We start from the raw sequence: 27500 nt of genomic DNA on the forward strand, positions 1-27500 counted from the left end.
ACACACAAACAAAACACACACAACACACAAAACACATCAAACCTCTCTCTGCTGCCAACCTCACTCAAGTACTTGAGTAAATGTAATTAGTTACTTTACACCACTGGTGTCATCCTATTTCTGCTCTGCATGCATTGTTTGGTGTTTTCTGTTGGATGCATAGAATGTTTTTTGCAGAACTCTGATTCAGAGTCTCAATTTGGTGTTAATTGTCCCAGTTTGTACAATTTTGGTTGGCAATGGACCACAGACCAAACAACCATAAAGGGAAATGGTTTATATTGAATGGGAGGTAAAACTTGATGTTCCTTTTCATGGTGCAAAAAGCCCTTCTTTCTCTGCTCTCTCTCTCTCTCTCTCTCTCTCTCTCTCTCTCTCTCTCTCTCTCTCTCTCTCTCTCTCTCGCTCTCTCTCTCTCTCTCTCTCTCTCACTGTGAAATGTTTGCTTTCTGAACACAAGATGGGATTAAATATTCAGTGACTGCCTTGGCACAAACACACGCGCTCGCGCGCGCGCGCGCACACACACACACACGCGTGCTCTCGCGCGCGCACACACACACACACACACACACACACACACACACACACACACACACACACACATACACACACACACACACACACACACACACACACACACACACACACACACACACACACACACACACACACACACACACACACACACACAGTCAAGAGCTAGTTTACCTGCCTCTGGCATGCCTCACCCTGTGTCCCAAGAGAAAGACTCTGTGAATGCGTGCAAAACAGTTCGGAAACAAAACGATGGTATATGCAACTTAAAGCTTGTGTGCTTTTCTTTAATTGTTCTTTCTTCTGTTGTTATATCGGGGTTATATCTACTGGTGGTTGACCTGTCATCTACTGGTGCTTTACTGGTCCTTGATCTTCGTAGGCATGAATAGTATTAGTAGCAGTATTAGCATTCATTGTAAGGGAGAAGAGTTAGGATATCCACACTGTTTAGAATGCTCCCAAAGTTATTTTAATTTCAATGTGTGCAACATTTCGACAGAAACCGTCTGCGTCATGTAGCCTATCTGACAAAGACTGTTTCAGTCGAAACGTTTTAAAATGTTAAAATCACCTTGGGAGCATTCAAAGCACTGTGCAGATATCCTCTCTCTTTATGTTTGTTTGTTTTACCCCCACAACTGTTGATTTTTATTTGGATGTGTTGTGCGTTGAATTCTTTTGGACTGCATCTAGAATGGTTGTAGTAGCATAGCTCTCCACCAGGTGTCTCTTATCTCTCTGACAGCACTGAGGTTGTGTTGGCTTTAAAGGCTGGCTACAAGTCAGAGAGAAAGAGAGATAGATGGAGAACGTGCTGTGTGTGTGTGTGTGTGTGTGTGTGTGTGTGTGTGTGTGTGTGTGTGTGTGTGTGTGTGTGTGTGTGTGTGTGTGTGTCCGTGCGTGCGTGCGTGCGTGCTCACGCGTGTGGATTAGAATGGTGTGAATATTTGAATGGCAGTACTGACTGGCTGTATGTAAATATAGCTGACAGAGAGTGTGTGTGTGTGTGTGTGTGTGTGTGTGTGTGTGTGTGTGTGTGTGTGTGTGTGTGTGTGTGTGTGTGTGTGTGTGTGTGTGTGTGTGTGTGAGAGAGAGAGAGAGACAGGGAGAGAGAAAGAGAGAGAGAGAGAGAGAGAGAGAGAGAGTGAGAAAGAGAGAGAGAGAGAGATTAAAATTGAGGGATATAGAAATTGTTAAACTGCTGACTAATCAGCATAGCTAGATTGCCCATGCTGACATGGCACCACGAGCAACCTCCCTGAAGGAACCCACCATGTAAATACCCAAAATTATATCAAAGTAGTAACTTCCTTGAATGCAACAGAATGTGTGCTATTCAAGTTGTGCACAGACTTCAAACAGCACCTAGGAAGCCAGGAACACAACATGCTGTAGACATACTGTACTGTACTGTGTCAGCTATTTTCAAGCTCGCAGCGCGTCAAAGGGTTAAATTAGTGTTCTTCCCCACACAGCATTGAATGTAAGTAAGACTTTACTATAAAGTGCAGAATAAAGTGCAGAATTATTTTTTCTACAAAAAAATCTATGCTATAAAGCAGTGGTTTTCAACCTTTTTCATGCCAAGGACCCCTAAATTGATATACATTTGGCCACGGACCCCCATTTGAAAATGTTTGGTTCCAGGGACCCCCAGAAGCAAAGATATCAGTTAATTTTCGCTTTGAAAAATATCAATTTTCAAAGATATGCACACTTTTTCAAGGTTTTTCAAAAACAGCAGATCTACAAGCTCATGCCGTGCTGTATATCTGCTATTTTTTAATAGCCAATGCTAAGTGGTTAAAATGATTGTGACGCTATGTTAACTCATTTCGCTGGGGACCCCCTGGTACCCCCTCAAGGACCACTGGTGGTCCCCGGACCACTGGTTGAAAACCACTGCTATAAATTACTTATTAACCCTCTAAATAATAAGATAAGAAATGTGCATAATAATAATAATACAGACCATGCACAGGTGCAGTAAAGAGTAAAAAAGAATACGCTACCACAGAGCTACAATCAGAGGAAACATGGCAAATGGAATTCCACATTGAGTCCTTTAGGGGCCATGGTGTCAGGATGATCGATCCACTTAATCCTCAGCTTGCAGAAGGACACGATTCTATAGCCTCCACCTCTAGAAGCAGGCTTTACTAGACGTATGGACCAGAAACGTAGATCAGAGGCTGTATTTGTGGTTCTATATTTTCCGTGTTCAATGATATACCAGTTCCCAAGGCATGGGATATTTTACAGCACACCCACACACTGTTGCTTTTGCAGCTACAATGTTGAGGAACCAAAACCAAAGAATTTCACTCTTGTATAATATGAGCTGTAACAATAACAATCTGCGTTATATACTGTATGTATTGCATATATAACTCCCTGTGAAGCAACAAATCGATTTAATCTATTATTTAAAAACATTTATCTGAATAAAATACTTAATTTGTTGGGGAAATCATCTAACCATCATATCCTGAGCTTTAGAGGCAGTGTTGCCAGATTCTGTGAGAGAAACAAGCAACCAGGTCTAGGAAAACCAGCCCAAAAGAAGCGACTATGGGCCACATGCGCACTTTAACATCTACATCAGCGTGGAAATTATAAATTATAATAAGCAGATCTGGCAACCCTGTTTAGAGGTGTATTCTTTTCCAGTTGAGCATACTCGCCTGATTCCATTTAAATTCAATTCAATGTTATTATAGGGCCGAATCACCAAAAAGCTGTCTCAAGACACTACATATATAGCAGAGACCCATCGTTGTCCCGCCCAACATTTTGCGACATTGGTAACGAATAACACCCCTTCACTTGGAAGAAACGTCAGGCAGAAGCAGGCTCTAGGGTGGGCAGCCATCTGCCTTGACCGTGTCAGGGGAGAAAGAGAGAGAGAAGAGAGAGACAGAGAGATACAAGCAACAGCCATAGTAAAACCTATAATGACAGCAATAACAATAATAGCTGGAATAACAACAGTATAATATAATATAATAAAATACACTATCAGTCCAAAGCTGTGTTCCATGGAAACCTTGATCTATAGCCAGCCTCCCATGGATCTGATAACTCCGATACCTGCATAAGAAGCTGCTGAACAGCAAGTTTACTTAAAGGTAGGGTAAGTGATATTTTTGGGTTAAAACAAAAAGTATTTTGTTAAAAGGTTAAAGCACTATATTCTGATAGTAATCATTGCTATAGAGTGTTTGTTCAGTAACAGGAGTCTCCTCGTCTCTCCAGCTCTTTAATAAACAGAAAATACATTTTCCGGTAGGTGTCAAAATCTCAGCCAATCAGGAGAAAGTACCCATTTTAAGCTTCTTTTTATACTGTTCCAGTTCCAATTTTGCCTGCTCATTTCTTAGTGTCATCACTTCCAATTCCACTTGTTTAATCTATATCCTGATTGAGTTCTCTATCCTAATTGGATAAAATTGGAAATGAAACTGAAACTCAAATGAAAATGCATTTTCTGTTTTATAAAGAGCTGGAGAGACAAGGAGACTCCTTTTACTGAACAAACACTCTATAGCAATGAGTACTATCAGAATATAGAGCTATTTAACACTTATTTTAACCAAAGAAAATCACTTACCCTACCTTTAAGGTAGATGTAGTGGTGGTCGATGAAGTTCAATATTTGTTAGTCTTTTGCGATTAAGGATACAAGAAACGAGTACTCGAGAAATTGAGGTTGGAATTGTTCCAATAGTCCATCTACATCACTGTTTCCCAAACAGTGGATCGGGACCCATGTTTGGGTCTTGGACACATTTTTATGGGTCGCGAGTAAATATCCCCTTTTTTGTGTTTTCCTTTCAAAACATATTTATTATTTCAAAAGATTAAAAAAAAGTTCAAAATAACAATAATCACAACTCTTCATCAATTAAAAAAATTCCATAAATAAAATAAAAAACGGTATCAGATCTACAAGCTCACAACACGGCACGAAGCGTCACGTTGTGAGCTTGTAGATCTGCTATTTTCTACAGTTTGGGTCCCGGGCAAACGTCTAATTTCTTCGTTTATCCTAGCAAACGTCTTGAGCTAAAAAGTGAGGGAACCACTGATCTACAAGCCTACAACGTGTTGTAATGACCTATAATGACAAATCATTAATTGTGTTAAAAAAAACACAGATAATCAATTAAATTGATTCATTTGATTAACTGTTGCTCATCTAAACGGTAACAACACCCTTTGATGTTACTCAGAAAATGACTTATTTTTTCAAACCTGCCACCATACAGAATGGCTGTAGGGGGCGCTAGAACTGCTGCCATGGCCACCCCTTTTGATCTGTTAATAGACATCCCCTTCGAACTAAACAAAAAATAAGTCGTTGTGCAAGACAGCAGAGGACACAGGTCGGTAATAAATCCATCGGAGGGAACACTAATGGAATTAAACATCTTCACTGTCTGTCATTTATCTTTCCCCTCCGATAACCCTCTGTTGGGATTCCTGCCAAGTTTGGCATAGGAGACATGCTCGTCTAGTTTTATATGTGTCATAATGGTTTTGGACAACTATGGCACCACATTAATCTGCACCCTCTATAATAATAGATTTATCACGGGTCAGTTCAGAGAGTGCATCCCTTTGGTCATGTCTGTCTGACCATCCTGCCCCCTGGACGCCGGCCAGCATGTTGACCTCGCTCCTTCAAACTAAAACTAGTTCCAAACTAGAGACCGCCCTGCGATGGGATCACACCGGCCGTGACGGCAAATCTGTGCGCAAGGTGCATATCGTTGCTGTCCGGCAGAAACCAGCTAACTCAATTTTGGGAGAAAAAAAATATTGAACCAATGAAAAGCATTGAAAAGCGCTTCTGACAAAACCAGCTAACTCCATTGGATCCTCAAACTTTCTGCTAAACCAGCGAAGTCCACCGGAGTTAGCTGGTTTTGCTGACTCCAGGCTCCACCCCCTTTTGACCTCCAACCTCATTGTGAGCTTGGAGGTCCATTTAGCTGTTCTTATCAATGATGAACAAAACCTCCTAATAATAATAATCATCATGATAATATCGTCCCCATCCCCTCTCCTTTGGGGAGTGGCAGAACATTTGCATATACGTGAAATTTGTCCTCTGCCTTTTACCCATGTCCCAAAATATATGTGTGTATATGTTTCAGAACTTGAACTTGTATCGTTGAACACAGAGCATACATAGAAAAGACACTTCTGTTCCTCTGGTAGTGAATCACTTCATAGAACGTGTCCATACGGCTTCTAATCTTCGATTCTGGTCCATACGTTTCATTCAAGGGGTCCTTGAGGGAGTTCCAGGGGGTCCCCAGCTAAATGAAAGATAGTTAGGAACCAAATGGACCCTTATGGTTCTGTAACTCTGAGAGTGTACAAATGGAACCAATGTTCCATTTTTGTACACTCTCAGAGTTAAATTAACATTGATTTTACAATATAAACTGGGGTCCCAGAGATAGAAATGACATTAAATGGGGGTGCGTAGCCCTAATGCATGTCAAACTGGGGGTCCTTGAAATGAAAATGGTTGGAAATAACTGCCACAGCCGTAAAAATCTTCTCTTATGGGGGTCCCTGGCATATCTTTTCAAATGGGGGGTCCACGGGCTAATAAGTGTACATTTGGGGGTCCTTGACATGAAAAGGTTTGAGAACTACTGTTCTAGAGGTGGAGACTATATCGTGTCATGAGGATCAAGTGGATCTATCACCTGGACACCATGGCTCCTAAAAGTAGTCAATGAGGAATTACATTTGTCATGTTTCGTCTGATTGTTAACGTTTTTTGACGCTTGTCATTGTGTCATTTATCTTCCATAGTTGATCAGTTGATAAAAAAATTATGTTCCAAAATAGTCTCCTCTTTGACTTACAATGCATGGTGAAAGATGTCTCAGAGTGGATTCTGTGAATATATAACACTACTACAATTCCCGTTTTTTGAATTGTTTTTAAATAAAAATGTCAACTTCCTGTTGATTTAGCTATGAAGAAGACCCGGATTGGATCCACAGATTCAAATAGTAAAATCAATAGGAAGTTGAGTTCAGAAATTTGCTAAAAGAGTTACTTTGAGACATGTTTCACTGTGCAATGTAAGTCAACTGGGAGGATATTTTTGTTATATCCATTTGTAATCAACTGATCAACTATTGAAGATATCTCACCAATATTTGAGTAGCATCATGGAAAGAAAGGTAAACCAAACCTCTACCAAAGCGTCATTGTGCTTATAAGTGCTGTTTGCATTCTATGCACAGCTTTTAACAGCATTACATATATTTTGTTAAATTCAAGGAGCTCCCTACACTTTTTTTTTTCTTTTCTTTTTTTTTCTTGGTCTTTTATCACCAGCATGTGTCATTGCCTGAGGGCAGGCATATCATGTTGCCTGCCCACAGTTTGATAACACCTCGGGCAGGATCAGCTCAGGCAGGATAGCACCCCAGGCATATTGTATATGTGGCCGCTTTCGATAAACAATGGTCTTTTGAAATGTTTTGCATCTTTGTTTTTTCATTTCATTACATTGCTGTCGGGTAGAAACCTCGTTATGTCCAAAACTGACAATAGAGTGTATAAACAGGCATGATTCACGTTGTTCTGCCCAGTCAATTGTAATCCCTCGGTGTGTTATTTGTCACCCCTACACTATTGCTGTGTAATGGTACAGCCCTTTATATTGTTGTAGTATTTGGCACCCCCTAGTGTCCCTGTGTAATGGTACAGTCCATGACACAACTTCCCCTCTAGACAGGAAGCAGGAAGGAAAAAAGATCGTTTTTCATCCACAAAAACATTGTTAAAGAGAGTTAGATCACAGCCATTTCAACCAAACCAGAGCATTTAAAGCTTTGCTGCCATTTATGTTGTTGTGCCAGGCAAGCATTGTCTGTAAGTGTGACTTTATTGACTATTAACTCCTTAGACCTGTATTAGTTAACTTTGTTGTGTGAAGGTGATTTGGGATGTATTCTTATATTTAGTTTTACACAACCATGTGGGTTAATATGTTGTTGTTATTGGTGTTATTTTTCTCTTGAGAGATTATTGTTGTATGGGATTTGGTACAGTTCATAATGCCTGTGAAATGAATATTTACCTCATCGTTACAGTCGCCTACATATGCTTACCTTAACCATAAATGTATCCTACATGTATACTTACATGTACTTATCTCTACTAATTTTATAAGCAACACTACTGTAACTGTACTGTTCTTTTTTGTATGTTGTCTTTGCAGTTTCACTCCGTTTTTCACAACTACTTCAGTCTTCAATAAACATTGGAGTTGAAGCATACATCCTGACTCTCATGTCCTCTGTGAATGGAGTTTGGCTTGCTGTCTAATTGCGGTCGCTACACCTTAAGGAGGACAGTATAGTGAAAAGACACTGAGATAAGCTGGCGCTACAACTACTACAGCAACAGATGCATCCGAAACGGCATCATGGAAGGAGTTAAAGACGACAACATTTCTACCGTATCCAGCCGAAGAAGCAGCCGTTCATCCACATCATCGGCAGGCGCCGCTGCAAGAGCCCGGGCCAAGGCAGAGGCGGCACGGGCGCGTGCGTCATTCGCCGAGCAGGAGGTACAATTAAAATTGGAGCAGGCTAAATGGGAAGCCAAGTTGGAAGCATTGAATCTGCATAGAGAGGCAGCCGCCGCAATCGCAGAGGCTGAGGTCCTAGAAGCGGCGGTAGAAATGGAATGTGCAGCACTCAGCTCTCACACATTGTCAGAAAAGGACATTACAGAGCGCACCAGCAACTACGTCAAAACGCAGTCTCAACTGAACATCCAAACTACAGATATGTCACAGCATAGAATGCGTGCAGATTCACCTCAAGATTTTAACGAAAACCTCATCACTTGGCCGACCCCAGCCGACAACGAACCACACACTCCCCTTGGCAGTCAATTCATCAAGCCACCCAAGGCAGAGGAATCGCCCCTCGACCCCCACCTGTCTCATCCCAATCCCACTGCTGGCAAAATCCCTCACACCCAATCCGAGCAATGGTTAGAACCCAGAACTTCCAGCCAGCCCACCATTCAGGCAACGCAGTCTTTCAGCCAAACAATTAACCCGACAGTTCAGTCCTATAGTCACCCCACGAAACCCACAGTCCAGTTCTACAGCCAGCCCACGAATCCCATTGCCCAGTCCTACAGCCAGCCCATAAATCCCACTTCTCATTCCTACAGTCAGCCCGTGAACCCCACAGCTCAGTCCTTCTCCCCCAGACCAAGCACGACCCCAGCCGAATCGACACACCAGACACATGGAATGGAAGAGTTTGCCAGATACCTGGCCCGCCGTGAGCTGGTGAGTTCAGGTCTTGCTCAATTTGACGACAGCCCAGAGAGTTACAGGGCATGGCAGTCGTCATTCATAAATGCTGTCGAGGGCCTGGGTCTTTCAGCCAGCGAAGAGCTAGATTTGTTGGTGAAATGGCTCGGCAAAGAGTCAGTCGAGCACGTCAGGAGGATACGTGCAGTGCATATTAATAACCCTGGAGCTGCTCTCAGAAAAGCCTGGGCCAGGCTCAACGAGTGCTATGCCTCACCAGAAGTCATCGAGTGTGCACTCTACAGGAAACTGGACTGTTTTCCCCAAATCTCCAGCAAAGACTATACCATGCTTAGAGAGCTTGGTGACCTCTTGATGGAGTTCCAAGCAGCTAAGGAAGACGGATATTTAAAAGGCTTAGCCTACCTGGACACTGCCCGCGGCATCAGCCCCATAGTGGAGAAGTTACCCTATAACCTGCAGGAGAAATGGCTATCCTACGGTTCAAAGTACAAAGACGATCACGGCGGCCATTTCCCCCCATTCTCCTACTTTACTGAGTTCATCTGTTACGAAGCCCGTACCAGAAACGATCCAAGCTTTGCACTATCCACAAGCAGCAGGAATCCAGAGAGAGGAGATAAATACAGTAGCAGGTACCCCCACACCAGGTCTCCAATATCTGTCCACAAAACAGACGTTTCCTCAGACGAGGACTCCAGTGGAAGCATCACAACAGAAAACAGCCCAAGAACTGAAAAATGCTGCCCCATCCACAACAAACCGCACCCACTCAGTAAATGCAAGGGCTTTAGAGCGAAGCCCCTTGGAGAAAGGAAGGCCTTTCTCCAGGAGAACGGAATCTGCTACAAGTGCTGTAATTCAGCTTCTCACATAGCCAGAGATTGTAAAGTAATAGCGAAGTGTGGCGAGTGTGAGAGCGAACGGCATCTTACAGCAATGCACCCGGGTCCAGCCCCACAAATACCCAAAATATCCTCCCCTGCATTGGACGACGGCGGGGAGGACGAAGAGACCCCAACTACTTCGACCACAGTCACCTCCCACTGCACAAAGGTCTGCGGTCAAGGCCAGGTCGGCAGATCCTGCTCAAAGATATGTCTGGTCAGAGTATATCCACGGGGTCAGCGCGAAAAGGCCGTTAAGATGTACGCGATCATCGACGATCAGAGCAACCACTCATTAGCTCGGTCAGACTTTTTCGACGTATTTAACATCCAGACCCACGCATCCCCTTATTCACTCAGAACCTGTGCTGGACTAGTTGACATGTCCGGAAGAAAGGCAGAGGGCTTCCAAATCGAGGCAGCGAACGGTGGAATCAGTCTCGCTCTACCACCACTCATAGAGTGTAACCAAATACTCAACAACCGGTCCGAAATACCGACGCCAGAAGCAGCTCTTCTGCACCCCCATCTGAAAACTTTGGCAGACCACATTCCAGAACTTGACCCAAAGGCCCAGATTCTTCTCTTACTTGGGAGGGACATTATTAGAATACACAAAGTTCGATCAGCGATCAACGGCCCACACAATGCTCCTTTTGCCCAGAAGTTGGACCTAGGCTGGGTTCTGGTGGGCGACGTATGCCTTGGGAATGTACACAAGCCAGTTGTGAACACTTTTAAGACGAACGTGCTGGAGAACGGTGGACCCCCTTTCCTCACTCCCAGTGAGAGTTTCATTCAGCCAAAAGAGAAGGCAAACTACGGCGGTGAGGGATCAGTTAGCCTCTTTAGAGGTATCAACTCCCTGGCCACCGAACAGCCCAAGAGCCTGCCAGGCGAGGCCGACGCCACCGACAGCTCTCTGTCAAACGATATCCCACCGCCGCCCGCTAAAAAGGAAGAGAAACTAAAGGGAACTAAAGCTATCAATCGGCGCAACAGAGACACAGAAGGGACTACTTCCATTTCTGTACCCATTAAAACAGCTGCTAAGAACACAGTCAGTGCCGCAGGCGGGCATCCACGCCCAAAGACCACAGGAGTGTTCCAATCCGAGGAGCTGTTCCTCACCCAGTCACAGCAGAAGGATAGTGACTCAGACATCGGTCTCTTCACCACCCAACCGCTACCTCTCCAGCCGGTGAACCGTCTCAACCTCCGGGCGCCAAAATCTCACTTAGACCGTCTGTCCTCACATTGCCAGCATTCCCAACCTTACTATTACAGGGAGTGGCTGGAGGCCAAAGAGTGGGGGGACATTTTCAATATCATGGTAGTGGCCTCAAAAAGGCCATGCGGGGAGTGTTCTGCCCAGTCAATTGTAATCCCTCGGTGTGTTATTTGTCACCCCTACACTATTGCTGTGTAATGGTACAGCCCTTTATATTGTTGTAGTATTTGGCACCCCCTAGTGTCCCTGTGTAATGGTACAGTCCATGACACAACTTCCCCTCTAGACAGGAAGCAGGAAGGAAAAAAGATCGTTTTTCATCCACAAAAACATTGTTAAAGAGAGTTAGATCACAGCCATTTCAACCAAACCAGAGCATTTAAAGCTTTGCTGCCATTTATGTTGTTGTGCCAGGCAAGCATTGTCTGTAAGTGTGACTTTATTGACTATTAACTCCTTAGACCTGTATTAGTTAACTTTGTTGTGTGAAGGTGATTTGGGATGTATTCTTATATTTAGTTTTACACAACCATGTGGGTTAATATGTTGTTGTTATTGGTGTTATTTTTCTCTTGAGAGATTATTGTTGTATGGGATTTGGTACAGTTCATAATGCCTGTGAAATGAATATTTACCTCATCGTTACAGTCGCCTACATATGCTTACCTTAACCATAAATGTATCCTACATGTATACTTACATGTACTTATCTCTACTAATTTTATAAGCAACACTACTGTAACTGTACTGTTCTTTTTTGTATGTTGTCTTTGCAGTTTCACTCCGTTTTTCACAACTACTTCAGTCTTCAATAAACATTGGAGTTGAAGCATACATCCTGACTCTCATGTCCTCTGTGAATGGAGTTTGGCTTGCTGTCTAATTGCGGTCGCTACACCTTAAGGAGGACAGTATACACGTACTAAACATTGTTGACACAAACATGAGATGTTTTTTGTTTAATAGGGGTGTGTGTCTCTGCTCAAATGTCTGTTATCATCACATATCTTGCACCAGGGATCTTGGGAGGTGGGTTTCTGTTCTGACAACCTAAAGCAGCGCTTCTCAAACCTTTTTCGTGCCAAGGACCCCCAAATTGATATATGTTTGATCGCGGACCCCCATCTGAAAATCCTTTGTGCCAGGGACCCCCGGAAGAGAATATTTGGGTCAAATATTTTCAAAAATAGCAGATGTGCAAGCTCGCAGCGCGGCACGAAGTGACGCGCTGTGAGCTTGTAGATCTGCTATTTTTGAGTAGCCAACATATAAATGGATAAAGTGGTTAGGATGGTTGTGATGCTTTCGTTAACTACTCTTGCTGGGGACCCCCTGGAAAATACTTTTCAGGATTCAAATAAAAAAATTGCAAAAAATAGCATGACGCGTTTTGAGCTTGTAGATCTGATATAATATAATATTGAATCAACCGAGTTCTTTTTAACCACATAAAGCCTATACTTAGTTGACTGTATTCCCATGGACCATGGGCCCTATATGGACTACGCTAAATATCAGATCTACAATCTCACAACACGTCGCAATGCGACGTGTTGTGAGCTTGCAGATCTGATGATTTTGGCGGATGTTCCCCCCAGAGTAGGGATGCAAGAGTTCAAGTGGTTTAAAGTGAGATTCCCCTTTTAACACATTAAATCCGGGAACGCCTTCTGTGTTATTTTAGATTTTTTTTGCTATAAGCATTATTTTAAACTTTTTTGGGCTATTCAAAAATAGCAGATATACAAGCTCAGTGCTGCGCTTCGAGCTTGTAGATCTGCAATTCTTTTGAAAATGTGTAAAGATTTGTGCTAATCTTTTAATATTATCTATTTTTTAAAGCGAACATTTTTAACTTCAATCTTTGCTTCTGGGGATTCTACAAATGTCTTCTAAATTCTAACAGTGTTTTTGAAAAAAAAATAGTTGCTCTAATATTAGTGGTTCTCAAACTTTTTTCATGTCAAGGACCCAAAAATTATATGTATTTGTCCGCGGACCCCCACCCATCCAAAACATTTTGTTCCAGGGACCCCCCCAGAAGCAAAGATTTTAGTTATATTGTAAATTATATTCAAAAATGTGCACACATTTTCACGATTTGTTTAAAAAAAATAGCAGATATACAAGCTCACAGCACGGCATCTGCGTTCCCGGATTGAACGGGTTACTGGGGTTAATTGGGTCCAGGGGGTTCCCCATCCTACAGTCTACCTCCATGTCTCTCAGCTCTAAACTCTCTGCTCTGTCTGCGCAAAATGAACCTGACTCATGTCAGGGACCTCAGTGCTTAATTAGTGTCAGTCTACTAATCTCCAGATGCAGGAGTATGACATGTTTTATTGAATTCATATCAAATTCATCTCTAAAATACCTTATCATCCAGCTTCATCGACAACACAACACAGCTTGTGTTTATGGATAATGCAGTCTTAAAGGGATAGTTCACCCCCAAAAAATATTTTTCTATCGATTAGTCACCCCATGGAGACTTGAATTCATGGATATTCTTTTGTTTTTGTCGCATTCCTAAGCCAATTATTTGATGACCAGCGGACCGGTAGGCAGCGGTTCCGGTAGGAGACACAAAGGAGACTCTTTGTGTCTCCTACCGGAACCGCTGTCGTTCATCACATTATTGGCTTAGGAATGCGACAAAAACAAAAAAATATCCATGAATTCAAGTCTCCATTGGGTGACTAATCGATAGGGAAAATTATTTTGGGGGTGAACTATCCCTTTAATTAGTGTCAGTCTACTAATCTTCAGATACAGAGTATGACATGTTTTGGATAATGCAGTCTTAATGTAGCGTTGTTGTTGTTTTTTTGTTTTTTTTTCAGTCATCATTGGGGAGCTGTAGTTTTCATTACCAAACTATAGTTTATTGTTCTTTCAACACACAGTCTATAGGAACAGGACTCAGCTAGCTAAGATACTTAGCTACCAACAGTACAATAACTTCAGACCAACAGGATGAGATGACAACGTACCCAGAGCCATTTGTAGAAACAGTTTGGTTGATGCCTTTCATAAGCGTGTTGACTCAACAATTATCATGTTGCTGGCCGCTGCCAACTGCTGTATGTCAGATAGTGATGTGAGAAAAATATCACTTTTGAACATCTAGACCTCTGATTTATTGACCTTGCCATGATCGGATCTTAAAACGAATTATTGTGTTGATGGATGTAAATATAATACTAATCCAGAGCTCACAAACTGCCAGATAGCAAAAATGAGTAAAATGGAATAGGAATGTATCTCCTGCCCTGCCCAAAATTCTGTAATTACAGAAGTAGAAAGTTTATTTCTAAATAATACTATGAGGTATGATATTTGTGTATGAGATACCTAAATTGTTGTTGTGTGACATCGGAAAACAAAAATGTTTTTGTTTCAGTTTGAATGATGGACATGTTTTACCAGCAGTTAATTATTAATAGAACTATGTAGAACACTGAAATGTGTGAATTCTGAACACCAGATAGTTCTACACACTAGAACCTTCTGCGTGGAACATTATAAGGTTCTAAACTAGAGAACCCTCTTTGTGGAACACCAGAAGGTTCTAGACGAAAGGCAGCAACCCGGCCAGACTCTCTTCCTCTGCGTGGCTCTAGCAAAAAAATAAAACCAACCAACCACTTAACACAAAGAAACAAACAAAACAACAAACATTTACAGTCCAAACAAACAAAAATATAGAAGTCAATAAATAGAAGTCATAGAACAAAATGGAAGACAGGCATTATGAATCAATACAGGAAAAAAAAAAAACAGTTATCTGTGGGAAACGTGGTGTTCACACGCCACATTAGACACCAAGATAATGATATTTATCTGTAGCATATTCAGATAATAGAACATAACACACTATGAAGGTCTGATTAGCCAATCAAAAAATAGACAGGGAGAGATTCTTCGGAGGACAATACACAACAAAAGTCCATCGTCAGCGTATTTCTAAAGATGTTTTGGAGACAAACTGTCATCAGTGGAAACAAACGGTACATGGCTTTCTCTTATGTCCATTGGATTTGCCTGAGTGACCTGGTAGCTCAGTCAGTTTGCTGATTACGTTCGTGTAATTGTGTCCCCGTTCTTTTGTTGTTTGGGTATTTAACCCATTAAGACCGGGAACGCGCCTGTGTCATTTTAAGATTCCTTTGGGCTATTCAAAAACAGCAGATCTACAGGCTTGTAAATCTGCAATTTTTGAAAAATTGTGAAAAATTTGTGCAAATCTTTGAATACATATATTTTTTGTAACTCAAATATGTGCTTCTGGGGGTAACTGGAACAGATGGGGCTCTGTGGACAAATGCATATCATTTTGGGGGTCCTTGACATGAATAAGTTTGTGATCACTGATATTATAGCAACATACGTTTTAAAAAAAACCTGTTAGGATTTAGAAGACATTTGTAGAATCCGCAAAAGCAAATATTTGATGTTCGCTTTAAAAAAACATATATATTCAAAGATTTGCAAAAATGTTCATGATTTTTCAAAAAAAATGCAGATCTACAAGCTCATAGCGCAGCACTCGGTGCCGCGCTATGAGCTTGTATATCTGCTATTTTTGAATAGCCAAAGTATAAGATAATGGTTAAAGTGGTTCAAATATAAAATGACAGATGCTTTCCTTCGTCTTAATGGGTCAACAAGTACACATACCTAGAATTCAATCTCTGCATTTAGCCCATCCTAACTATAAGGAGCAGTGGACGCTATTAGTAACGGCACCCAGGGGAGCCGTTAGGGGTTAAACGTCTTGCTCAGGGACACTTCGACACATGGGCTGTCTGTGCGACTCGAGGTGAGGGTCGAACCTGCGACCCTCCAATTCCCAGATGGTCTCTCTGCCCGCTCAACTAGGGCCACATCAACCTACCGTACTTGTGCCAGTGGTGTAAAGTAACTAAGTACATTTACTCAAGTACTGTACTTTGAGGTCTTTTTTACTTTACTGGAGTATTTCCAATCTGCAGTACTTTTACTTTTACTCCACTACGTCTCAGAGACAAATATTGTACTTTTACTCCACTACTATTATTTGAAAACTTTAGTTACTAGTTACTTTGCAGCTATAAATTAATATATTATAAAACATACATTAACCACTTTAGCCCTATTTTATACCGAGGCTATTTGAAAATAGCAGATCTACAAGCTCACAACGCGTCGCAATGCGACGCGTTGTGAGCTTGTAGATCTGCTATTTATAAAAAAAATTGTACTTTTACTTTTGGTACTTTAAGTACATTTTGATACCAATACTTTTGTACTTTTACTCAAGTAAATGTTTTATTCCGGACTATTACTTGTAACGGAGTACTTCTACATTCCAGTATTGATACTTATACTTAAGTAAAACATTTGAGTACTTTTCCCACCACTGTACGTGTACCACATAAGTGATGATGCCATGGGTTCAAATCCCTCACAGGACGGCGTTGCATCTCCTAAACCTTCGCTCTCGGCTGTCCTGTCTAGTAAAAATTAGCTTAAAGCAATCGAATATCAAAAGATTCCTTGTATGTGAATGACAGGCAACACAACTACTAAACCCTGTGAACGTTTTGGAGAGTGACGGTTACGTCACCAACGATATCCACGCAAATTATTAACGTAGAAATGTACTAAAAATAGAATTTCAGAAAAACAACTCTCCTTTGTCCTTTGATGATGTATTATTATTGGTTAACGTGCTGGCCTCCAGCATGGCCTTCCTCCTGTCCGTTCCTCTTCAGTTTCACACGGTTTGTCTCGATAAAGACAACATGAAGGACAGCAGACTACCACAACACCCACACCAGACAGTCCCAATTTCTATTCAAATTTTTACAAAGTGACGTTCGTATAACTTTAAGCACAAACAAAACACAAAGAGCAACAATTACGGATGGACGGAAGGAGGGAAGGAAAGAGAGAGAAAGAGAGGGGGGGGCGGGGGGGGTCTGTGAAACCGCGCTGGAGAGAAAACAGGAGGGGAGGAAAAGGGAAAGGTAAAATAGCAGCATCTGTCCATTTAATCACTCATTCTTTATAATCCCTCGGGGCATGGCAGCCATCTTGGAAAGGAAGAGAATGTTGGGGGAGGGGAGGGGAGGGGGGGTGGCTGATAAGGATAAATAAAGTGCAGGATTCTGGAGTTTGTTGTCCTTATCAGGGTAGGCTTTTGTAGTCCCAGGAGAAAGAGTTCAGGTTGAACCATGTTCCTTTCACATTGAATTTCACCCTTCAGTTAGATTCCGGTTTCTTGATAACCAGAAATTCTGTATTGGTTTTAAAGCATTAAGTGTACAGTACTCCAAGTCTTTAGGTCTTAATTTCATACAACCAACATAAAAACATCTGTATTTCCTTTTTTTTATTATTTATTTTTTTAACATCCGGAGGTGGACCATGGAGATAGCTAGCTTGCTACAGTAGCTTAGTTTCTTCTCGTCTCGTCTCTTACATGTCCCTGTTTTAGTTTTCATTGAGATAGTTGTGTAGAAGCCTGGTCCACGTGAAATCAGAAACTCCAGCTGGACTGATTTGTTCCCCCGTGAACTGAGAGTGAAGATCGATCCGAGATTGTTCTGTCAGAAGTGGGCGTGGCAACAGTCACTTAACCATTGTTCAGCCAATCGATCTCTCATGTCTGTGGGTCTCGGATCGAAACGAGGGATGTTCCCTGAGGAGGAACAATGCTGAATCCAATCATTTACAATTCCAGCTTCGACTCATTTATTTTTCAGTCCAGTTCATTGTTCAGATCCATTGGTGATTGAATCTCTTTTCCTGTAGAGAGTCTGTGTCCACCATCCATCATATAGGATAAAATCCAGGTGCCTCAGAGAAGAACTATAAGACCTGCTCTGAATAAGGGAAGACTTTCCACTGTTACCAGTGTCCCTATAATAACATCACTCACAAACATCTGACTTTGGGGTCAGTTTGTCAAACCAATCCTGTCGCTGCGGTTGGGTTTAATCAGTAAACATCCCAACAAAAGTCTCATTTTGAGTAGGAAGAAATGTGGAGCTTCAGGCTGAAGAAGACTATGTTACGTTCACCGTGTATTGTCAAATTTAAACAAAACAAAACAAACAACGTACGGTTTACAAATCCCCAGTGTTCTCTTTGACAAAGAGGAGGAGAGGAAATATTTCTTATCCAACATGTAGGTTCCAGCATTAGGTGGTTTTGGTGTGGAAGGTGAAGGGGCCATCCGGGGCAGTCCCAGGCCAGGCTAAGGGAGGGGGGGGGGGGGGGGGGGTCCTGGGCTGGGACGGACAGTTAAGGGGGACCCGAGTGGGAGAAAAGGTGCTGGTAGTGATGATCACCCAAAAGAAGTGTTGATATTCGTAATGTTATTAATGATAATGTATTGAATGGGTGTCACCTACCAAAAGTCTTAACATTACAACACATATGACCCCTCCCACCCAGTGACATCATCACATCAATGAAATATTTGGGTAATAATACTGTCGAAATTGTACCATGGTAGTATAACAATGCTCACCCTGCACTAACAATGAGGTTAACAAACAAGACATAAAATCTCTGACGGAATATAAAAAAATTAAGAACCTGCTTTACAACCAGACTGATAAATGTATAGGAAGCATTGTATCATAGTCATACTAACACTATTCTCGTGTGAATTTGACCTCTAGTTTTCCAGCACTGACCTTGACGTGATTGTGAATGAACTGTGTGGATGAGTGATTGAGTTTGATGCGCAGTAAGATCCTCCTGTTATTTATCCATTTTGTAACTCTGAGAGCGCGCACGTGTAACCAAATGGACCCTCACGGGTCACTCAGTTGTATACGCTCGCAGTTAAATAAACCCTCAGGATTTGACTGTGCAGTTGATTCTGATCGCGGTGTTTGAGTCTGTCTGTCTGTCTGTCTTTCTGTCTGTCTGTCTGTTTGTCCAGACCTCTGCAGTACAGCAGTAGTGGGTGGAGAGAGGGGGGGGGCGAGAAGTGGGGGGGGGTAGAGAGGGAGATAGAGAGGAAGAGAGAGGGGGAGGGAGGGAGAGAGAGAGAGAGAGAGAGATGCCTGCTAACTAGATACTGCAGTAGAAACACTGTCCAACTCAGAGAGACGTCAGGACGGAGTGGGCGTATTTTATTATGTCAGAAAGAGAGGTGGAGAGAATGAGAACGAGAGGAAGAATGACGTGAATGAAAAAGGGGGGAGTAGAGTGGAAGAGGTGAAGAAGCGAATATAGGAAAAAACAAACATTAAAACCAGAATGCAGACAGGAGCAAGTCAAAAAAATACTAATAGGAAGAATGACGGAATGGAAGAAAGATGGTATAAGAGCTGGCTGATGTGAGAGAGACAGCATCATTCTCTCTCCCTCTCTTGTGTTCTCTCTCTCTCCTCACTGTCAGCCCTTTTAGAGATCTCTCCTCCTCTCCTCTCTTCTCCTCGCCTCCTAGGCCAGTGGTTCTCAAACTGTTTCATGGGCTCATGGGCTGCGGACCCCCCCTCCCCCTAACTCAAAAATATTTTGAGCCAGGGATTTTTCAAAAATAGCAGATCTACAAGCTCATAGTGCGGCACTCGGTGCCGCGCTATGAGCTTGCAGATCTGCTATTTTTGAACAGCCAAAGTATTAAAAATGGTCGAAGTAGTTAAAATGACTGTGACGCTATATTAACTGGTACCCCCTGGTACCTCCCCAAGGACCCCCGGGGGTGGTCCCCCCCGGACCCCCCCACCACTCTGAGAACCAACGTCCTAGGCCACCGAGGAGATCTGCCTGTCCTCCCGGTCGTCCCCTCCCCCTCCCCCCGCTCCCTCCTCCCCTCCGTCGCCGCCGCCCATCAGCGGCTGCCTCTTCTTCAGTTCTCGCTGGTACTTGGCCATCAGCGAGGCGTAGATGCAGCCGTACGCGGCGGCCGCCACCATCATGATGCACACCACGCCGCACACCACGCCCGCGATCACCACCGTGCCGATGGCGCGCCGCACGCTCACCGGCCGGTACCGCGCCCGCACGCAGTCGGCCGCCACCTCACCCCCTCGATCCCCTCCCCTCCCCCTCCCCTCCCACTCCGACCCGCCGCCGGGACCCGCGCCGGCCGCGCCGGGACCCGCGCCGGCCGCGTCCAGGGCGGGGCCGGTGGGGGAGGCGGGGTCCAGGGACCTGCCGCAAGGAGGGGACCCGGGGCTCCTCCCTCCTCCTCCCGCGGCACCGCCCCCGACCACGCCCCCGTTCTCGTCCTCCAGTTGGAGGCAGTAGTTGAACATCTCCATGGGAACCCCCCGGATGTCCCGCCCCCGCAGGTCCTTGGGCAGCGTGCACTGGATGCCGTCTAGCTCACCCCCTGACAGAGAGAGAGAGAGAAACAAACAAGGTTCAACTATGTTTCATTTATTTTCTACCTCGCAAACCCTCAAGAGTAGACTTAAAGCCCCTTTTCCACTGGCATGGCCTCACCCCACCCCACACGCTCAAACGCAGAAACGGTAGATATTTTGATGCGGTGCGGGGCAGTGCGGTGTCATGTCGTGCTTAAGCTGCAGGGCTTTAAAATGGACCTGAGTTGGCTTTGTACTTGGTCTACTCTTGTTTCCTTCTACACCACATCTCTTCGCCAGAAATAGAGCTTGTAGACTTATTCCTGCAAAGCACCAGGAAATTAACAGTGCTTGAGCTACTAGGATGAGTCATACACACACACACACACACACACACACACACACACACACACACAAGCTTCAGCTAAACCGTTTTATAATTGATGGGATGACTTGTTTAGCTACCGCTCTGCAGTGTGTGTGCGTGTGCGTGTGTGTGTGTGTGTGTGCGTGCGTGCAATTCTGGTCTGTGAATGAAAGAGCGCGATAATGCGAGAGACTATATACATCGTTAATTCCCAGAGGGGGGTGTTGTGTGTGTGTGTGCGCGCGCGCACACACTCACTGTGTGAGAGACAGAGAGAGAGAGCGAGAGAGAGAGAGAGAGAGAGACACACGCACACAGACAGACAGTGGCCATGTGCATTTGCTTCTGTTGTGTGAAAAAAAAAGAGGGATACAGAGAGAGAGACTGTATGAGTCGCTAATTCCCAGAGGGGGGAGTGTATGTGTATGTGTGTGTGTGTGTGTGTGTGTGTGTGTGTGTGTGTGTGTGTGTGTGTTTGTTTCTGGAGGTCACATGCCGCAGCGACAAACCGTGAATGATCTGCACCCAAGATAAGCATATTAAACAACAGAGCGGAAGATAAAAGAAAAGAGAACAGAATGGAGAGACAAAAAGAAAATGTTTTATCCTACTGATACTTTAATCTCCCCTCCCCTCCCCTCCCCTCCCCTCCCCTCCCCTCTCCTCTCCTCTCCTCTCCTCTCCTCTCCTCTCCTCTCCTCTCCTCTCCTCTCCTCTCCTCTCCTCTCCTCTCCTCTCCTCTCCTCTCCTCTCCTCTCCTCTCCCACATGTGTGTGTACATGAGCAGAGCAGGTTGAGTGTTTGCACACTGTGACAGTTGTTTATTGATGGACATAATTAGTTTTCGCAGGGATCAAATCCATGGCTTCAGTTACAGGATATCCTGTCTAACCACAGGACCATTCACTGTCATATTATTGACTCTGGGTGACAGTTGTGGTCTCGCTGCATTGAACTCCATGGAATGACGACCCGCCGTTCTGTCTCAAGACGTAAATGATAGTGGAAATACCCAACACAATAGAACATTGTCGCCGACGGGCAGAAATGCTGTATCTCTACATTTAATCTACAAGAGCGCAACGCATTGCGACGCGGCGCATATTGTGTAGATTTGCCATTTTTGCTATTTTCTAATGTTTTGAAACTGTGCGGCCAAATAAAGAGGCCAGGTTGAAAGGGGTTAAGTTTGACTGGGTTTTATAAATATTTAACCAATGTTAATTATTAACAAGCGCTTGTGACTAAATAACTACATTGGATGCATTGGAGCACAGGTTAATTTTTCCATTTCCTGAAAAGCAGCAGTTTTGAACATGTCAGGTTTCTACCCGACAGAGACAATAATAGAAAACAATGGATAGCATAAAGAACAGACAATTAAGGAATTTAACAGAGGAGAGGAGTTTCATTATCAGGCTAGTTGTTTTGTTTCCGGGTGTTGAGGTGAATGGTTTACATAATGAACAGTGCACAGCAGCTGTACTATTGGATGGCTTGACACACACACACACACACACACACACACACACACACACACACACACACACACACACACACACACACACACACACACACACACACACACACACACACACACACACACGATGCGTCGCGTCACGACACATTTTGAGCTTGTAGATCTGCTATTTTCAAATGGCCTAAATGTATATAGGGCTGAAGTGGTTAATGTATGTTTTGTAATAATAATCAAAATAGTAACTAAAGTTTTCAAATAATTGTAGTGGAGTAAAAGTACAATATTTTCCTCCGAGATGTAGTGGAGTAGAAGTAAAAGTACTGAAAATCGGAAATACTCCTGTTAAGTAAAAGTACTTCAAAAAAGTACAGTACTTGAGTAAATGTACTTTACTTTATGTTACTTTACACCACTGACACACACACACACACACACACACACACACACACACACACACACACACACACACACACACACACACACACACACACACACACACACACACACACACACACACACACACACACGTACTGACCTCTGTAGATGAGCCATTCCATCCAGTGTTTGAAGTCTCGGAGGTTGCAGTCACATTCCCAGGGGTTGTGACCCAGCTCCAGGTGTTGGAGGTTGGCGAGAGGCTCGAACGCTGCCCGCTCCAAACCATGGAGCCTGTTTCCTGCCAGGGACAGCCATCTACGCACAAATATCAATACAAATATCAATACAATACTCATCATTGTCACGTAAACTTAAAGTCATACTGTGTAACTTCAATTCAATTAAGCCATTTACACCGTGAACGCATCTGTGTCATTTTTTGATTTCTTTGGCTAATCAAAAAAATATCAAAATCAAATCAAATTAAAAAAATCACACCCTGTGTGAAGTGGGCGGTGTCTTGCTAGCTAATCACAATACTGAATGGAGTCAACCAATCATGTACAAAAAATAAATACATTTATTGAAACACTCTTTATGATGGAAGAAACCATAACTTTAAAAAAACAAATTTATGTTTTTTTTAAAGTTATGGTTTCTTATATAGGGCTATGCACATGTGTCATGTGACACTGGCCAATCACAGTCCTGAATAGACTGTGATTGGCCAATCACGGTGCAGGGTTAGGCGGGGTACATTTTTTACGCTTGCGCAGTATGACGCTTGCAACCAGTGTGACGTTGTCTGTTAAGGGGTCTATATATAAGACAAAGAATTGCCTCCAATCCAAAGGCGCGTTTCGGGGTCAAGCCTTCTTCATTCACGCTGAAAAAGTGCCAGAAGGACTTTGGAGTGCTGGCAATTCTTTGTCTTGTGCTCGTTTTGCTTCTACTTTGATATCTTTCACAATAACCAACACTGTGTGACCACGTCTCTAAATACTATTTTTATCTGTGAGTGCCTGCCGGTGCCGGTGTCTGCCCCCTACACTCCCGCCGAAATGATGCAGGCACTCACAGGAAGTGCTTTGGCAATGTACTACTAGCAAAGCCAGCAGCTAAATGCAAGCTATGTATGAACAGATGTTGTAATTGTAATGACCACATAGCTACCAGATGTGTCACCAAAACACACAAAAAAAAGTATTGTTGTTTACTGCCAGGGACAGCCATCTACGCACAAATAGCCCAGTCATAATCATTATTATTAAGTAAACTAAACTGTATTTGATGCTGTTACCTTCCAGGGACATCCATCTACAGTAAACATAAAAATATCACAATGCTCACAATCTATAATATATTTCACCACTTAAACCGTATTATACTTTTTGACCGGAGTACCCTGGGGCTCTATATTAGGTACACTCCTTTTTTTTCCCCTCTACACCAAATGCCGAAAATATCCGATGTATAAGGTCACAAGGCGTCGCGACACGCCGCCTTGTGACCTTGTAGATATAGGCTATTTTCACCGAATGCTCACCCCAGAGTAGGGATGCTAGGGTTCGCGACGCGTGGCTACGCTCTATTTTGATCTGTTTACCTGAGACCATGCAGCTCGTCCAGGAGGCCCAGAGGAATGGAAGAGAGTCCGTTCAGAGACAGATCCAGAATCTGTAAACCTCCTAAACCCTGGAGACATTACACATAATGGATACCTTTAATTTAAAACATGATCAAAAATGGCACAGAATAATGTACAGGTTTAAAAATATTATATAATATATGTATATATATATATATATATAAATAACTCTTTAAAAGTTTTTTTTTTTTATAGTTTTGGACAGTTTCCACCTGACAATGACGATATGATGCAGTGGTTCTCAAACTTTCTTGGCTCTAGTACTGCCTTTCCCTGATTTCTACACCCAAGTCCCCCGTTAACCCACCTTTTGAAGAATATTACATTACAAATAGGAAATGGAGTGAAAGAGTTGCAATCATTGCCTTAAACTGTGGCCATAACATTTCAGGAAAAATTGAGACCCATTGAGACCGGGAAAGCATCTGTGTCATTTAGATTTCTTTGGCTATTCAAAAAATAGCAGATATACAAGCTCATAGCGCGGCACCGAGTGCTGGAGGTCCCTGGAACAAAATATTTTACAAATGGATTTACACAAATTCTCAAGATTTTTCAAAAAGAGCAGATCTACAAGCTCGTAGCGTGGCACTCGGTGACGCACTATGAGCTTATATATCTGCTATTTTTTGAATAGCCAAAGAAATCTAAAAAGGACCCAGATGCGTTCTTAATTTTGACAGATCATTAACATTTTATTTATATATAATGTGAAAGTGTGAATATTATATATGATCTTGACGTTCAGGCTCTGAAATCAGAAGAAAACCATTTAAGAGCAGGGAGATATAAATATATATATATAACGGGGAAAGCAGAAGAAGCCATAAGGAAAGCGGTGCAGTCGGGTGCTGGGAGCAAACAGGTCAGCCACATGCCAACAGTGAATGAGGTGATCGTAAATAGACCGCCAAATTGGTCAGCTGCTTGACACGTCACAGATGAATGACACGTCACATATACATCACCCGCATAGTGGTGCGTGTGTGTGTGTGTGTGTGTGTGTGTGTGTGTGTGTGTGTGTGTGTGTGTGTGTGTGTGTGTGTGTGTGTGTAAACCTGTATCTGGGTGTATCTGGCTAAACTAGCTCGCAAGCTATGCATCATTTCTGTCAGATATTACAAATAGACAGTACTGTGATGTAATGGTTGCCTAACAATGTCAAGGATCTACATATAAGGCAGTGTTGATTTCGTCGACTAAAACTATGGCGAAAGATGTTCGTCGACTACCTTTTTTCGCTGACGAAAACTAAATAAAAACTAAGCTATGATGACTAAAACTAAGACTAAATATACTGACAATTTTGTCAATAAATAAAAACTAGACTAAAATGTTAGGGAGGGACGAGAGGAGAAGAGATCCAGTAGAACTCATCATGGGTGCGCGTGGGTGTCACAGACCGAAAATAGCTGATCTACAAGCTCACAACGCGTCGCAGCGCGGCGGGTTGTGAGCTTGTAGATCGGCTATTTTCGGCATGCAGCTAAGTAATCAGCCATTTCGATGGCATCACGGCCCTAAATCAACTGTAGATTTAGTCGACTAAAATCTTATGGTATTTAGTCAACTAAAACTAGACTAAAAGTAAAACATTCCAGGTGAGTAAAATATGACAAAAACTAAACAGAACTTTATTCAAAAGACTATGACTAAAACTAAATCAAAACTTGCTGTCAAAATCAACACTGATATAAGGGCATTGGCTTGGTTATTGCCTGGGTGAAATAGGCTCTTTCTCCCCCTCTCACTCCTCTCTTCCTCTTTCCATATCTATGTCGCTGGGGGTCTCCATATGGGTATATGACATCATTAACAACAGAAACCGTTGCCCAACAATATCTATTTGCGCTGACGACAGGGATCTCCGTATATGGGCATAATCTGGGCAAACACACACATTATGCCCACAGTTATCTCCATATATGGGCATTGCACTGCATTATCAGCCTGCCTGGCTGAATGTCCAGTCCATATTATGGGCATATCTGTGCAGCTGCCACTTGATCTTAGTAGATAACAAACTCCCAATCAGTTTCTTGGACTGCAACCCTATATTATTCCAATCTACATTATTTCAATAAAATAAATTGAAATATTATTGTTACTTATTTTTTTGCAAAGCTAAGCTTTGTTTTGGTACCAGAAACCAGTGTTGATTTTGACAGCAAATTTTGATTTAGTTTTAGTCATAGTCTTTTGAATAAAATTCTGTTTAGTTTTAGTCATATTTAAGTCACCTGAAATGTTCTACTTTTAGTCTACTTTTAGTCGACTAAATCTACAGTTGATGTAGTCGACTAAAATGTATTTTTGGCGGGCTGTGATGCCATCGAAATGATTTTCTCTTACTGTAGCTGCATGCCGAAAATACCCAATCTACAAGCTCACAACGTGTCGCGCTGCGACACGTTGTGAGCTTGTAGATCTGCTATTTTTTTGTCTGTGACACCCGCTCGCACCCATGATGACTTGTCTTAGTTCTACTACTCTTCTCCACTAGTCCCTCCATAACATTTTAGTCCAGTTTTTATTTGTAGACAAAATTGTCAGCATGTGTCATAGTTTTAGTCATCGTAGCTTAGTTTTAATTTAGTTTTCGTAAGGGAAAAAAGGTAGTCGACAGACATTTTTCGTCATAGTCTTTAGTCGACAAAATCAACACTGGTAGAAACATACTGTAGACAAAAACATCTGCACACTACATAGCTCTTGTTAAAGGGATTTTTTATTTGCAAAAGTGGTAACGTTCCCAGCCAAGCAGGCTCTTACCTCAGATTTCCAGTCACGAAGTTTGCTTAGCTGGAAGCGTCGCCACTTTTGCAAATTAAAAATCCCTTTAACAGGAGCTATTTGGTGTGTGGGCCTTGCTGTTTCTAAATGCAAGTCTTTTTTTATTGTTATATCGGTACCATTATGTGTAAGCACTCTCCTGGAACCCCTGTACACAGTAAAAGGTTTTACTATCACTCATTGTATGAGTCATTAGAATAGTGATAATAGATATTATGCCAGACTGTCTATGAGTGCTATAATGGTACAATCAAAATATAGCACAGCCTCTTGTGTAATATTGATTCAATAACATTAGTGCATGTTACCTGAAACAGGTCCTTGTCCAGGGCTGTCAGGGAGTTGTTCTTTAGTGTCAGTTTGGTCAGATTGGACAGGTCCCTGAATAAACCAGCTGGGAGGTTGTCAAGGTAGTTATTAGACAGATCCAATACCTAAAGTGCAGAAACGATACACAAATACACATCAAACATAAAACTGTCCATACTCAGGGGTGGAAAAAGCATGCTTACATTTTTTACTTAAGTAAAAGT

General features: G+C 42.7%; 2 protein-coding genes across 2 annotated transcripts in view; one reads left to right on the forward strand and one right to left on the reverse strand.

The window, feature by feature from the left end:
- cacna2d4a (calcium channel, voltage-dependent, alpha 2/delta subunit 4a) overlaps positions 1-27500 on the forward strand; it is a gene marked incomplete at both ends in the record, with an annotated part of 127144 nt that overhangs the window by 41705 nt on the left and 57939 nt on the right. The window lies entirely within an intron of this gene.
- lrtm2a (leucine-rich repeats and transmembrane domains 2a) overlaps positions 19738-27500 on the reverse strand; it is a gene marked incomplete at its 3' end in the record, with an annotated part of 25666 nt that continues 17903 nt past the window's right edge. Inside the window, exons 4-7 of the mRNA XM_080420562.1 lie at positions 27276-27401; positions 24133-24221; positions 22684-22841; positions 19738-20327 (exon numbers count right to left, since the gene is read on the reverse strand). Coding sequence (XP_080276688.1) covers positions 19738-20327; positions 22684-22841; positions 24133-24221; positions 27276-27401 — 963 coding nt within the window. The remainder of the gene's footprint in view (positions 20328-22683; positions 22842-24132; positions 24222-27275; positions 27402-27500) is intronic.

Source organism: Gymnoscopelus braueri (genome assembly GCF_963280865.1).
Source record: "Gymnoscopelus braueri genome assembly, chromosome: 23".
Lineage (NCBI taxonomy): Eukaryota > Metazoa > Chordata > Actinopteri > Myctophiformes > Myctophidae > Gymnoscopelus > Gymnoscopelus braueri.